The sequence below is a fragment of the Rhincodon typus genome, chromosome 7 (genome assembly GCF_021869965.1).
Source record: "Rhincodon typus isolate 14 chromosome 7, sRhiTyp1.1, whole genome shotgun sequence".
Taxonomy (NCBI): Eukaryota; Metazoa; Chordata; class Chondrichthyes; order Orectolobiformes; family Rhincodontidae; genus Rhincodon; species Rhincodon typus.
Window position 1 is genome coordinate 9,294,979 of NC_063338.1, and position 15,178 is coordinate 9,310,156.

At 53.0% G+C, this 15,178-nt stretch overlaps 1 protein-coding gene across 1 annotated transcript in view; it reads right to left on the reverse strand.

The window, feature by feature from the left end:
- fn1b (fibronectin 1b) overlaps window positions 1-15,178 on the reverse strand; it is a 90,686-nt gene that overhangs the window by 35,062 nt on the left and 40,446 nt on the right. Inside the window, exons 20-27 of the mRNA XM_048598615.1 lie at window positions 11,641-11,907; window positions 10,354-10,448; window positions 8,521-8,689; window positions 6,554-6,640; window positions 5,580-5,771; window positions 4,255-4,527; window positions 2,422-2,604; window positions 1,778-1,867 (exon numbers count right to left, since the gene is read on the reverse strand). Of these exons, the coding sequence (XP_048454572.1) occupies window positions 1,778-1,867; window positions 2,422-2,604; window positions 4,255-4,527; window positions 5,580-5,771; window positions 6,554-6,640; window positions 8,521-8,689; window positions 10,354-10,448; window positions 11,641-11,907 (1,356 nt within the window). The remainder of the gene's footprint in view (window positions 1-1,777; window positions 1,868-2,421; window positions 2,605-4,254; window positions 4,528-5,579; window positions 5,772-6,553; window positions 6,641-8,520; window positions 8,690-10,353; window positions 10,449-11,640; window positions 11,908-15,178) is intronic.

The following is a 15,178-nucleotide window of genomic DNA, read 5'->3' on the forward strand; positions in this document are numbered from 1 at the left end:
GTGTATGCGTGTGTGTGCACGTGTATGCGTGTGTGTGCACGTGTATGTGTGTGTGTGCACGTGTCTGTATGTGTGTGCACGTGTATGTGTGTGCACGTGTCTGTGGGGGAGGCTGGTGGATAATGAGAGGGGTGGGGTGCTCATGGGGTATACTATCAGATGTTGACAGGCTGATTGGCCTTCCTGTGCGTCTTAAATATTACACAGTGCTAGCTGAAGGCCTATCCATCGTAGATTAAAACCAATCTGTCCAGTCCTGAGACTTTGCAATGATTTGTGTGGAGCATTGCTGCAAGTCTCGGATTACAGGAGTCCCTCCCTCATCTGCTCGAAGGCACTGGCCTGGTGGGCGTTATTCAGGACAGGTTCAGTGGGGGGCGCCAACGATTCGTTCGGAGTGAGCAACGGGTCAGTCTCAGGAACACCTCCAGCTTGTTCCTTGGCGAAAGGCAGTCTGCGTTAAAGGCCTGTCCCACCCAGCTTCCACACTCCAGTGGAATTAAGTGCTCTCAGCGGGTTGAGACCAAAAAGCCTCTCGCTGACTCTGGCAATGGTACCATAAAGTCAGTTCACTTGCTCCAGTCTCTCCAGACTGCAAGAAGAAATGGGGCACGTGCTAGAAGAAGCGCAGGAGACACATGATTCGAGTTTATTACAACAGTCAGGAAACACTGAACACACTGGGGCTCTTTTCTCCTTGAAAAGAATACAGATGATGGATAAAGAGGGCTTCAAAGCTGAACGGATGTAGGATCCCTGCAGTGTGGAAGCTGTTCGTTCAGCCCATTGAGACTACACCGACCCTCTGAAGAGCATCCCACTCAGACCCACCATATCCCTGCATTCCCCATGTCTAACCCACCTAATCTACACACCCCTGAACACTACGGGCAATTTAGCATGGCCAATCCACCTAGCCTGCACATCTTTGGGACTGTGAGAGGGAACCGGAGCACCCGGAGGAAACTCACACAGACACGGGGAGAATGTGCAAACTCCACACAGACAGAGTGCACAGTCCTACTTGTGGCTATTCCAAAACCAAGGGCGCCAATACGAGACACTGCGTAGCAAATTGAACGGGCAGAACTTCTTCACGCAGGGAATCTTGTGAGAATGTGGAGCTTGCGGGCATGGCGTTCTGGAGGTGAAGAGTGCGTAGAAGAGGAGTGAAGGAGAACAGGTGAGGGTTAGCTCGCCTGAGCTGGTATTGTCATTGGACTAACAATCCAGGGCTAAGCCTACTAACGGGAGCTGGTGGGATTTAAATTCAATCAACAAACCTGGAATTGAAAGCTCATCTCAGTAATGGTAACCACGAAACTCCTTAAAACAAAAACTCCCATTGGGTTCGCGAACGTCCTCTAGGGAAGGAAACCTGCCACCATCACCTGGTCTGGCCTACATACAACTCCGGAAACCAACTGGCCTCAGAAATGGCCGAGCTCAGTCACTCCGTTCCGAAGGGATGAGGTGGAAATGCTGGCTTTCAGTCTCAGCCGCTCTCTGGAGGGGACGTTTCCACTTTGCCCCCCTCAAACAGCTGAACTCTAGCTCCCCAGGGTTCTGGATTCCCCCTCAACTCTTACGGTTATCTTAAAATACCACAATATCTCACCCACATTCTTCCAAATTCTTCCCACTGGGGGTGCAGGTGGGCTGCTCGAGTTAAAACGATCCCAATACCCATTGGGTTGAGGCACTGCAAGTCACCATTCCCACAAACCCAGTGGCTGCAGTGTGCCCAGGACTCCGCCAAGACCCCCTGACAAGTTACCTGTTCGCTGAGTGCCACTCAGTGGAGTGCTCTCTCTCTCGTCGATCACACAGTACACCTGCACCAGGTACTCTGTGCCAGGCTGGAGCCCTGAGGAACAGTCAATAACTTCAGGTTATATCAAAATGCAGGCAAACCCACCACCCCCCCCACCCAACACATCAAATGAAATTTTTACAAAACAACAAAGGATCATTCAAATCCAGACTGACTCTCACAATGTCCCTGGAGTGTGAGAGAGAGGGAAAGAGAAAAGGAGAGAGACAGAGATATAGAGAGAAAGGGAAAGAGAGACAGAGAGAGAGAGAGAGACAATGAGAGAAAGGGAGTGAGATAGAGAGCTTGGGAGAAAAATAGAGAGAAAGGAAGAAACAGAGAAAGGAAGAAATAGAGAGATAGAGATGGGAGAAGAGAAAGAGAGAGAAATGGAAAGGAAGAGATAGATAGAGTGAAAGGGAGAGATAGAGAGAAAGAAAGGGAGAGCAACAGAGAGAAATGGGGAGATAGTGATAAAGGGAAAGAGATGGAGAGAAAGAGATAGAGATAGAAAAAGAGATAAATACAAAGAAGGGGGGAGAGATTGAGAGAAAGGGGGAGACACACACATTTACATAAGCATGGACATCTACACACAGTAACCTTACCTGTCAGTACCACCATGCTGTTAGAAGGGGTGATGGTCAGGTCAGTTGGCCCCTCCTCATCTCCCACGGGTCTGTAGCGCACCAGGAAGTTGCTGAGGTCGATGGAGGGAGGGGCTGACCAGCTGACTCTCATGGTGTCTGCCCCCACATGGGTGAAACGCAGGTTGGTGGGAGGTGGCACCGCTGGAGGGGGCAATGGGAAGATGTGAGTCACCGGCAGCTCCTGGACTGAACGGTGGGACTGCACAAACACAGACCCACTGAGGTAGAATGGTCTCACGCACAAACACAGACCCACTGAGGTAGAATGGTCTCACACACACACACACACACACACACGCATGAACACACGTACACACGCACATGCACACGCATGAACACATGTACACACGCACATGCACACGCATGAACACGTACACACCTGCACACGCATGAACACACATACATACAGGTGCACACGCATGAACACACGTACACACACGTGCACACACACACAATCAACTCCTACAAGTTCACCTTCCACCCCATTGCCCCGTTCCCACCACATCCCTACATTTTCCTACTCCATGCAGTGAGCTCCCTCCTCCTCCCTGTTCCCCCCCACACCCATCCCCCTGACCGGAATTGCTGAATTAACAGGAAGATCGCACAAAGATTCCAGTCTTCCTCAATTCAACATCTTCACTTAGCAGCAGCCCGACTCATCCCCATCTACCCTGGTGCGTTAAAAGAAATGGGGGGGGGGGGGGGGGGGGGGGGAGGAGAGAGCAAGAGCCTGCATTACACAGCGCTGTGCACCAGCTCATGCGCTCTGTGTCCAATTCAACAGTTCCTGTGGCAATATAGGCAATGACGACCGAACTGGCAAAGCCCGGCTTTGCCCAGGGAGACAAATTCCAGATCCCCGCCACCTCTGCTGTGAGGAAAGTCTTCCTGACATCACCTCCCACCCACCCCCTCACCCCCGGCTCTGGACTGAAAGTTCTGCAATCTGTTCTGGGCAGCCATCATGGACACCCTCCCAGCATGCATCACGCCATCCTCCACCCCGCGCAACCTCCAATCTCCACCCCACAGACATCATCAATCACATGTTCTACTCATCACGTGCCCATCTTGAGAGTGAGGTGGGGTGGGACAAGAACGGGGAACCGAAATAGGGGGATTGTGGAAAAAGGGGCTGTAAAGAGAGGGTGGGTGAGGACAGAAGGGGGTGAAGAGACAATGGGGTGAAGAGGTAGTGAAGAGAGAGGGGTGAAGGGAGGGGACATGAAGACATGGGGGTTGAGGAGAGAGGAGGTAAAGGGGGCCTGAAGAGAGAGGGGCTTTAAGAGAAAGAGGGATGAAAGTGGTGAAGACAGAGAGGGGTGAGGAGAGAGAGGGATGAAGATAGTAGGGCGTGAAGAGAAACTGCATGGAAGGAAGGGTGAAGAGAGAGTGGGGAGAAGACAGAGAGGGAGAGAGGATTGAGGGGTTGAAGATAGAAGGCACTGAAGGGGGGGAAGGGAGAGAGTTGGGGGGGAAGAGAGAGGGGGAGAGAGGCAATGGAGAGAGGAGAGAATGGGAGAGAAGAGAGTCAGGGAGAGAGTGGACGGGTGTGGACAAGGAGTCGGGGGGGAAGACTGCAGGACGATAGGTGGAAGTAGGAGTCAAAAAGACAGGAGGAGAGGGGTGGATGGGTCAGAGAGAGAGAGAGAGAGAGAGAAGTCAAAGTCACCCATCTGGTTGGCAAGAAGTCGCTGCGAGAAGGAAGGAGGCTGCTCGCTGACATCTGGGTGGAGGGGCAAGTGTGAGAGGAGGGGAGGAGGAGAAAGGAGCTGAAGAAAAATTCACCGGTTTGCTGCTTGCGTGTGGTGGTGACACTCGCGCGACCCTCTATCAGGGTGATAACACTGATGTCGTAATCTATCCCGGGCTCCAGGCCTTGCACCGTATAGTATCCCGTCGACGAGCTGACAAAGTCTTCGAGAATGGGGACCGACTCCCCCGCCGCTATGACAGTGATGCGGTAGCCAGTGATGGCCGAAAAGTTTAGTGGTGTCCATTGCAGGCCAATGCTCGTGTCACTTACGTCAACGAAGGTCAGGTCAGTGAGTTGGGGGATTTCTGGTTAGTCAAAGGGCAACAAGGCAGCGTTAAAGGTGCAAGAAGAAAACAAAAAGAAAACAGCAAAGAAGAAAACTGAGAAAAACAAAAGGCACAGCTTGACTTTGCTGTAAAAAAAAGGTTATTTAACCGCAAAAAAAGTTGCAAGCATTCAAAAGGTGATATGTAACAGCTTTCCCTCATCATTGTTGTGCAGGTGGAATACAAAATCATTTATTAATTACATTTATAATTAAATGATTAAAATATCCCACATTTGGTTCCCTTTGGAAATATTAATCTTCATGTTGATAAATTTGGGTTTTGTCCCCTAGCTGTTTTTTTTTAGGTTGAGGCCCAAAGGCCTGGGCTGCAACCGATGCTGGTTGACTTGACGACATGATGTAATTGGCACACCGTCTGCTGGGAGGCCGTTTTGTTCTTCTCTCCCCCTCCTCACCTGCCTTCAACCAATATCCTCAGCAGCCTATACTTCCACAAGCAACACTGGCAGGGGAGCCACCCACACCCGCCTTTCGGTCTTGGCCCACGGGCATTAATAGGTGGTCTGACGGATGGCATCACCAAACTCAAACCCTTTTCCAGCCTTACTACAGATATGGTGAACACACTTGCCTTTTCCACCTGGGCTCTCCTGTTGTCGCCTAAACCCATGGATCCCACTAGTTTGAAATTCCAATTGAAAGTCAGAAGGTTTCTCACATCACCTTTACAACCACTAATGGAAAGGTTGTTCAGTCACTGAACGAACAAAGTTAGTGAGAGGAAGAGAGCACTGCAGTGAATTTTGACACTTCTTTAAAAAAATAACTGAAGCAAACAAATGAGATGCAGCTCTCAATGGAAGCCATTTTGTGGCACTGGCATCTGCATTTTAAGCATGGAGTACAAAAGTGCTTCGAATGTGGCATTGAGAGTTTAAGCAAGTGTGAAGCTTCAGAAGCTAAGCCTGGCGCACGTTCTCAGGGTGTCCCAGTCTCCGTCCTCACAACCTACACTTGAAAAAGAAGCCACAACAACTGTCGTGGCCGCCGCCACTTCTTCTCAACTACCTTGGGTTATCACCGCGGACGCAGGCTGGCTTTCCTTGCCGTTCTTGACGGTGTAAACGCTGACGTTGTATTCAACTCCGGGAGTCAGGTTCTCGGGGATCCAGGAGGTCTGTCCCGGTTCGACAAATTCCTCGAGAAGGTTGCCCTGTTGGCCCGGTTTCGGGACACAGGTCACTCGGTAGCCAGTGATATCTGAACATCGTAAAACACACAAGACACCGCTGTCATCACAGGGCGGGTGCATTATGTCAAAACAAAAAGGATGAAAGTGGGCGTCAGTCACCAGTTGGCACCTTGGGGTGGGTGGGGAGTGCAATCCAAGTTAGAGTGACAAGAGAAACTTCAGGATTGGCACCTGGCGATGCCATCTCAGTGGGCGCAGAACCTCGGCAGGTGTTGGCATTTGAAGGTTCGAGGTTGGCACGGCGTCAACAGGACGCCAGGAGGGAGGCGGGTGACCAATGTAGCTCTCCGCGACACTCTACCAGACACACCGGGCGTGAATGCCAAAGAGCTGGGAAGCAGCCAAGAGTGGCTGAAGCCAGCAAAAACGGCCGCGCCTCACTTGGTATGACAGGAGATGAAGCCCAGTGAACGAGGACCGCTCACTGTAAATCCCAGAGTCAGAAAATGCCAGGACCCTGGCACCCTGGGGATTAAACCTGCTGCTTTGGACTAGCTGGGTGTCTCCTTAAGCAGCCAATCCGCGGCTCCTCATTCCCCAAAAGCAGTCGAGTCGAGGGTGGATTGGGCTGGCAATCGGGAATTCACCCGTGTTAGGTGAGGAGGACGTTTTAGGGAGCTGGTAGACACGCTGGCTCCAGTTTGGAATGTTATCCAGCAGTACCAAACCGCTACCCCACCCCTCTGTCCGCGAATACCCCGAGAACTCTGTGGCATGCGCCCCACCACCCACCCACCAATCCGCCTTGCTCCCCGCAGCCTCTCGCAGACAGGAAGAGACGGCCCCGTACCTGGCGACGGTCCCTCGCGCCAAGTCACCGTCAGCTCTCCCGTGGTCGGATCGGGGTAGACCTGTAGGTCGGTGGGCGGGGACAGTTCTGCACAAAAAAAAAGAGTCACACCAGGTTTGGAAGGCACCCCCCCATTACTTCAACAACAACAGCCTGCATTAGCATAGCGCCATACTAGCCACCACCCCCCACCCCAGTCGCTCCAAGGGAGAATCGTCGGACAGCGTGTGGTACACCGAGGCGGGGGAGGGAGCTTTCCAAGAGATCGCGGCTCGTTCTGATCGGGTGGGCGGAGGAGGGTGCTGATGTGGGAGGAACATGGGTGGCGGGGGGGTCGTGTGTGTGTTTGGAGCTTGGTCATTGGGAGGAAGAGTAGGAAAAATTGGGGATGGAGGGGAGGTAGGGGTGTCAACAAATGCTGTTTTACACGGCCTTGATTACTGACGACCTTTTTTTCTAAGTGTATTGGCAGGACGAGGGTGTCTCTGGCTAGGCCATGCATCTACTGCCCTTCTTAATTGCCCAGAGGACTGTCAGCAGTCAAACCACATTAGCGTGGGTCTGGAGTCACGTGTAGGCCAGACCAGGTGAGGATGGCAGGTTTCCTTCCCTAAAGGATATGACTGAACCGGATGGGTTTTCCCCGACAATTGCCATTGGATTCGTGGACATCATTACGAGACTCCGAGTTCCAGATTTCTTCACGGAATTCAAATCCTACCATCTGCCACGGCAGGATTCGAACCCAGGTCCCCAGGACATTACCCGGGTGTCTGGATCAATAGTCCAGCAATGATACCAGCAGGCCGTCATCTCCCTAACTTGATGGGCTGAATGACCTCATTCTGTGCTGTAACGACTCCAACTACAGACTAGTACCAAATCGAGCGATGCAAGAGCTGTCATCGACACATAACGGGCAGAATGGCCTCTTCCTGCACTGTATCATCCTGTCAATCAACCTGGCTGGTACTGACAAATGAACATCCTTTACTCAAATCTAGTTAATCTCCCTCTCACTGTCAGCTATATACCCATGAGCAATGTTGAATCCAACATCCACTACACATCACTCTCCATATCCATGTCCTGTTTTCTGTTTTCTTTCAGGTGAACGCGCACCAGGGACATCCCAATTCAAAACAGCTTTCGCTTGTACAACACACGTAACATTGCGCCCACTCAATCAAGGACTTACCTGGCAGCACCGCCACGCGATAAAAATTCACAGCAATTTCCAAATCGTTCCAGTAACTGAAAACAAGCGTCAGGAGCGGTGGCCTTAAAACTTAACATCGGTTGTCGCCAAAACCCAAAAAAAAATAAACCCCCTCAGCGTCCTTCAGGGAAGGAAATCTGATGTTCGTATCCCAGTCTGGCCTACATGTGACTCCCAGATCCACAGCAACGGGGGTCGACTTTTGGCTCCCCCAATGAAACGACCCAGGAAGGCGCTGAGATCAAGGGGGGGCCAATTAGGAATGGGTGAGGGTGGCAGGGGTGTTCAAGAAGGTTCAGCGTCACTTTCTGCAGGGCATTGAGGGAAAGGGTGTTGAATGCCAGGCCAGCTGGCAGCGCCCAATTTCCGCAGACAGATTTATGCCAACGAAAGACCGGGCAGAAGTTGGGGCACTCGAGATACATTCGGGCCAATGAGCGAGAGGCTGGTCAAACTGGTACAGTTTATTCTGAGGAGCATCGCGAAAGGATGAGAGGGAGCTAGCGAAAGAGGCAGATGAGTTTTGGAAATTTTGTTTACGCACCGCAGGGCTGAGACATTTGGTCGGGGTGTGGGGGCGGGGGGTGTGGGTTACATTAGGAAACGTGAAAGGGAGCAGGTCTGGAGGAGCGCGCAGAAATCCTAGAAGGTTGGGGGCGGGGGGAGGGGTTTACAGGACGAGGGTGGGTGGGCGCGGAGAACTCCCCTTTGACACGTCGGGACGGTATAAACCACACCGGAGCCTCACCGGTGACAACAGTCTTGGTGACGGGCCTGTCCCGTTCCTGGTCGTTGACCAGCAGCGTGATGGAGACGGTGTACTCGGTACCAGGAGTCAGGCTGGAGATGATGATGCTCCCGGAGTCGCTGGTCACTTCCCGAGGGGTTTCTCCGCCTTGGCTGGGTCGGACCCCCACCTAATTTTGGGGGGGGGGAGGTGGGGGTGATGGTGGGAATAAGAAAGGAGAATCACACAGTGCAGGAGGAGGCCACTCAGCCCATCGAGAGAGAAACAGCGCTCACTTGGTCCTCAACACTTCCCCTTTTTTTTTGGAGCCTTTCTTCAATTTCCCTTCCCCTGGGGGGTCCCTGCGGAATCTGTTTCCACCGTCCTTACAAGGCAGGGCCATCCCATTTTGCAAAGAATGTGCCGTGTTAAAAATTTCTCCCTTTTCCCCCATTGACCCCACGACCCCCCCCCCCCACCCACCCACCCCTCCACCGGTCATCAGCACCAGGTTGTGGTGTCAAGATCCGCCAGGGGAACTGGTAAAAAAAAAAGCTCCAATTTTGCCCTCTGACAGAAACCGTGCACAGTTCACAGCCACGCACATCCGAAAACCCATACTCCTTAACAGTTTGATAAAACAAAACGCCGTTCACATTTATACAGCTCCTTTCAGGCCGGGAATGACAGGGTGAAAATCCTCTCAGAGATAGTAGGAACTCCCGATGCTGGAGAATCTGAGATAACAAGGTGTAGAGCTGGATGAACACAGCAGGCCAAGCAGCATCAGAGGAGCAGGAAGGCTGACGTTTGGGTCCGGACCCTTCTTCAGAAAAACGGGTCCGAGAAAGGGTCCAGACCCGAAACATCAGCTTTCCTGCTCCTCTGATGCTGCCTGGCCCGCTGTGTTCATTCAGCTCCACACCTTGTTATCTCAGGGTAAAAATCCTGCGGCTTTTCTTCAAATTAATGAGGTTCTTTTTTCCTCCTAGGCCTCAGTGTAATGCCACGCCCAGCTTGCACCACACAGCCTTTAGATTCAGGCACCAACCATGCTAGTCTTGTGCTTGACCAAAGGAGGTAATTCTGGCCCTCCATCTTGAATCTCTTACACTTGATCCTATACCTCACTCTTAACCCTTCAACTGCTGCAAAGCAGCCTGGTTATCTACCTGATGCCAACTAGCCCGTCCTGAATGGAAAACATGGAACAGTACAGCTCAAGAACAGGCCCTTCGGCCCACCATTGTTGTGCTGAGCATGATGCCAAATTAAACTAATCCCTTCTGCCTGCCCTTGGTCCATATCCCTCCATCCCTTGCATATTCATGTGCCCCTTAAACGCCCCTAACGTATCTGCCTCCAGCACTACGCCTGACAGCGCGTTCCATACTTCCACTCTCTGTGTAAAAAAACCTGCCCCTCGCATCTTCTTTGAATGTTTTACCCCTCTCACCTTGAATACATGCCCCCTAGTACTGGGTATTTCAACTCTGGGCAAAAAGATTCTGACCGTCAACCCTATCTAAGCATCTCGTAACTTTGCAGGCTTTTCTAGCGAGTCTCCCCTCAGCCTCTGCCGCTCCAGAGAAAACAACCCGAGTTTTTTCCAGCCTCTCCTTACAGCTCACGCCCTCCAATCCAGGCAGCATCCTGGTAAACCTCTTCCGCGCCCTCTGCAAAATCTCCACGTCCTTCCTGCAATGTGGCGACCAGGATTGAAAGCAACGCAGCCTAACCAAAGTCTTATCAAGCCGCAGCATGACTTCCTGACCCTTGTACACAATATGCCCTGACCAATAAAGGCTAGCGTGCCATGTGCCCTCTTCACCACCCTACACTCCAAGCTCTTACCCGGAATGATATCCTGGGCATGGGTGTCCATGTAACGATAATAGCTGTGTCCGTCACCTCTGTGTTGATGTTTGGCACCGGGCCCATGGTCTCCACTGCAACACATTAAAATAAAAATCAGTAGGATTTGTTGGGCCAGCGGGGGAAGGTGAGAAGGGTCGATGAAATTTGCCCAGCGCACTAAGTTCCAGCTCCCAAGCTCAGCACAAACCTCCTGAGAAAATGCAAGGCCGTGGATGGGGAAACGCGTACGTTTGCTGGCCAAACTGGTGCAGCTTGTTGCAGCCAAAACAACAACCGGAAAACAGACAGAAAGGCACCGGGGGGAGGGTGCTCACAATTTACGCCTGCCAGCCCCCCCAGTTCCTCCAGGCCTTTGCTCTAAGGCCCAAGCATTAACAGAGCCAGACGGGAGGATGAAGTTGTGGGGGGTGGGGGGGCGGGGAGGTGTGTGTGTGTGTGCATGCGTGCATGTGTGTGTGTGGGGAAAGGATCACGTCCTCACCCCTCCCCCACCTTGTGCTAGACCAACACTGACAGTCAATAACTTATGTCCGCGATGAGGAGACTTTCCTTCATCTGGAGGATGGTGAGCCTGTGGCATTCTCCGCCGCAGTGAAAGTGGTTAAGGCCAAAACATTGAACGTTTTCGAGAAGGAGTTAGATATAGTTCTTAGGGTTAAAGGGAACCGAAGGGCTTTTTTTTTGGGGGGGGGGGGGGGGGGGTTTGTTGGGGGGAACGCAGGGACAGGGCATCAAGTTGAATGATCAACCCCGGCTGTCCCAAATGACAGAGAGAGACTCGAAACTCAGCACGGCACGCTCCCGCTCCCACGTTTCCCAGCCATGGGCGTTCAGGGACAGCGCAAGGGACTGCAGACAGAAGCTGCTGGAAAAGCTCGGCGAGGTCTGGCAGCGTCCATGAAGGAAGAGAGAAAAAAGACAAAAAATAAAGCAGATTTTAACGTTTCGGGTCCGTGACACCTTCCCTCGGAGGAAACCGGCATTGCCGCAGGGGCCACACGGGAACGCCGTACAACGCGGCAAGGAAATGGGGTTTCGGCGCAGAGCGGAGAAAATAACGGGGCCAGAAGCTCCCTGATTGGAAGGGGCTACGCAAATACAGGCGGCAATCTCCACCCTGGCAACATCCTCGGTGGGAGACTGGGAATTCCAATGCTGGTCAGGGGGGAAACATCGAGCAAGCTGAGTGGTGGAGGGGCCATCGGCGCAGGGGAGTGAAAAGGACCGGAAAACCGGACGGAGGTCAGGGTGGGCCGGACTTACGGGTTGTTAGAACGTCGTGGACCCTCTGGCTCGACAGGTCGTCCTGCTTCGCGGTGAGGGCGACGACGTACTCGGCTCCAGGCAGTAGCTTGAACAGCCGGTGGTGGGTAGTGCCGGGCTTGAGGCGGAGGCTCTTGGGCTGCCCGTTGGTGGTCAGGCCCCAGGTCAGGAGGTATCCGGTTATCCGGGCTCGAGGCGGAGTCCAGGTCACCAGCGCGGTGGTCTCGGTGATGTTTCGGAAGCTGAGGTTGGTGGGAGCATCGAGCTCTGAAGAGAGAGAGAGAGAGAGAGAGAAAAGCATGAGCGAGGGTCATCCCACACGAACACGTAAACAACAATCTCCCGGCACCGTTGTATCTCGCTGCGTTTCCGTAGCGCCTCGGCTAGCCAGGGTATTTCGCAGCCGACCAGGGGCTCCCTGAAGTCACCGCTGCGAAGGAGGGAAAATGGCCGCCGCCGCCTCGCAAGCAACGCGCCCTCACACGCAGCAATGCTGCCGGGAGCAGATAGTCCAACCAGCCGTTGAACGGCCCGCCGGGACAAGACCCCGCCGCGGCGCTCCCTCTTCAGTACCTCTCCCTCCGCTCCCCCAAGTCAAGGCAACCTGGCCGCTGGTCACACGCGTTGTTTTTTGGGATCTTGCTGTGCGCACCCTATATGGCAGCCATGGCCGCTCTTCGAAAAGCTGCCTCATTTTGCTGCCAAGTACTTTGGGGCACCTGGTCGCTGTGAAAGGCGCTGCCATAAATGCGCATCTATCTCCCTTCCTTCATCTGTCTGCCTCACGCTCTTTCGAGGGTCAAACTTTGGCCCAGTCAAACTCCCCTGGGGCCTGCTTCCCCCCAGGGTGGCACAATAGCTCAGCGGTTAGCGCCGCTGCCTCACAGCCCCAAGGACCCGGGTTCAATTCTAGCCTCGGGCGACCGTCTGCATGAAGTCTGCCCATTCTCCCCGCGTCTGCATGGATTTCCTCCCAAAGACGTGTGGGTTAGGTGGATTGGCTATGGACAACGCAGGGTTACAGGGATAGGGCAGGGGGCTGGGTCTGCGTGGGATGGCCTTCAGAGGGTCTGGATGGGCTGAATGGCCTGCTCCCGCACTGTAGGGATCCTATGATTCGTGGGACCATTCCTCAGGGCCAGAAGCTTGTGGGTCAAAGTCCCTCAAATTGCAGCCTGCCTCACCCCCACCCACCTGAACGATACTGAGGGAGTGCCGCACGACTGGGGTGCCCATTGTGCATGCGAAACACTGCACCAAGACTTTTATCTGCCCACGTAAAAAAAAACACAAAAAAAATCTCACCGCGCTACTTTGATCTAAGAGCTGGGTTCCTCCCCGAACATCCTGATCGATAATCCTTCCCCCCTCCGTACCCCCCAACCCAACTCTCAACACTAGGTTGACGCGAGATCGGGTGAAGTTGCTGCGTGTGGGAGTTGGCAGTGCGCAAAGAGGACAAAAGTAACCAAACACCAGGAGCTGCTGCCACTGCTGTAGATGTGTCGAGGGGGGTCGCCCAAGGCTGCGGAAGGCGCCATAAACAAAGACAAGACTTCAAAACAATTTACTTTCTCTCCCCCTCTCCATTCTCACGCTCAGTCGCGGCTCTAACCTCCGGCAGCCGTCCCTGTTTTCGGGTTGTTCCAGAAGGTCGGGCTGCCGGGTCAGGCACGTCTGCAACAGCTGGATGCAGCTGGGCCCTGGACACAGCGTCTCAGCTGGGCCAGGGGAGGGCGAAGTTCGCCCCTGTCCCACTTCCCCTGCCCGTTCAACGCCGGGCTCACTGAACCCACGCCGCACCCTGCCCCCAACAACCCCCACTCAAAAAAGACTTTCAAGGAACTTTTTAAAAAAGTCCAATCCTCGTTTTCACTGTCTCCCACGCCGCCTTACTCATGTAAACTTCTCCGGGCCAAAGACAAAATAAGGAGAAAAAAAAACCAGAAGATCTGCGAATGCTGGAAAAACAGAAACTGCTGGAAAAGCTGAGCGTATCCGGCAGCATCTGTAGACAGAAGATCAGAGATGACGTTTCGGGTCCCTTCCTCAGAACTGATGGTATTTAGGAAAATGTTGGTTTTTATACAGAAGATAGGGTGGAGGGCGGAGGTAAGGAGCAACTGATAGACGGGTATAGAGCCTAAAGAGAGAGAAGAATATTTGGATGGACAAAGGATGGGATAACGGTCAGGCTGGGAGAATGAATGGCCGCTAATGGGGACTATCAGTGGCTAACAATGGGTTGCATGCAATAGCAGACCATGTGATAACAAGGCCTGGTGTGTGGGGGTTGGGGTAAGGACATGGGAGAAGGTGCCTCAAAATCCTAAAGCTGTTGAACTGGATATTGAGTCCTGAAGGCTGTAGAGTTCCAAAGTGGAACATAAGGTGCTGTTCTTCCAGCTTGCGCTGGAGCACTGAGGAAAGCCTGACGCAGTGATGTTGGCCAGGGAACAGGGTGGCGCGTTGCACTGGCAAGGCAACTGGAAGCTCAGGGTCTTTTCTGGAGGGCAGAACGCTGGTGTCTACGCTTCGTTTCCCCAGTGTTGAGGAGGGCACATTGTGAGCAGCGAACACAGCGGACTTGATTCTGGGAAGTGCAGGGAGAAGTGCTGCTTCACTGAACGGAATCCATATTGATGGCCACAACATGCCAACTGGATCGACACACGGGAAAGGTAAAACTTAACTGAGAGCCAGCAGGACCCGACTGGCTGAAATGGACACCGTTGCTGCGGTACACAGAAAGATTCGGAAGCCTTTGTGAATAATCCACGAGGGGCTAACATCGAAGCTCAGCGGGTAATAAGGAAGGCGAGTTGGCCCTCATTTCAAAGGGAGCAGAGTACAGAAGCAAGAAAGTTGTGTTAAAAACAACACAAGGCACCAGCTGGACCCCAGCTGGTATACTATTTTGACCCTGTTATCCAAGGAAGGATGTACTAGTTTTGGAAGGTCCACGAGATTGATTCTGCATATGGAGGGGTTTCTTGTGCAGTGAGATAGAGTAGACTGCATCTGTACTCGCTGGAGTTTAAAAGAATGAGAGGCGACCTTACTAAAACATTCTCAGGCCACCAGAAAGGGTAAAGGCAGAGAGATTTTTTTTCTCCCCTTTCGGGAGAATCTGGGACCCGGAGGTGCGGCGGGTGGAGGGGGGGGGCATAAGTTCATTGTAAGGGGTCACCCGTTTGAGACGAAGATGAGGAAGAAATTTCTTCTTGGGCAGGGGAGTGAATCTGTAGAATTCTTCACCACAGAGGCTGGGTCACTAGGTACGCTGAGATGGAGAAATGTTTAATCAGTCAGGGTTATATGGGCCAAAAGGCCGAAGGACTGTGGAGCCGAGGACGATCAGATCAGCCATGGTTTTAGTTGAGTGGCTGAGCAGACTTGATGGGCCGAATGGCGCATTTCTGCTCCCACGTCTCACGGTTACGCTTCTTCCAGCCACCGCTTCGTTACCACTTTCAGCTCCACTCGGCAATAAGGGGTAAGGCCGCTCTGCCCGGCCTGAGCTGGTAACTCACAGTCG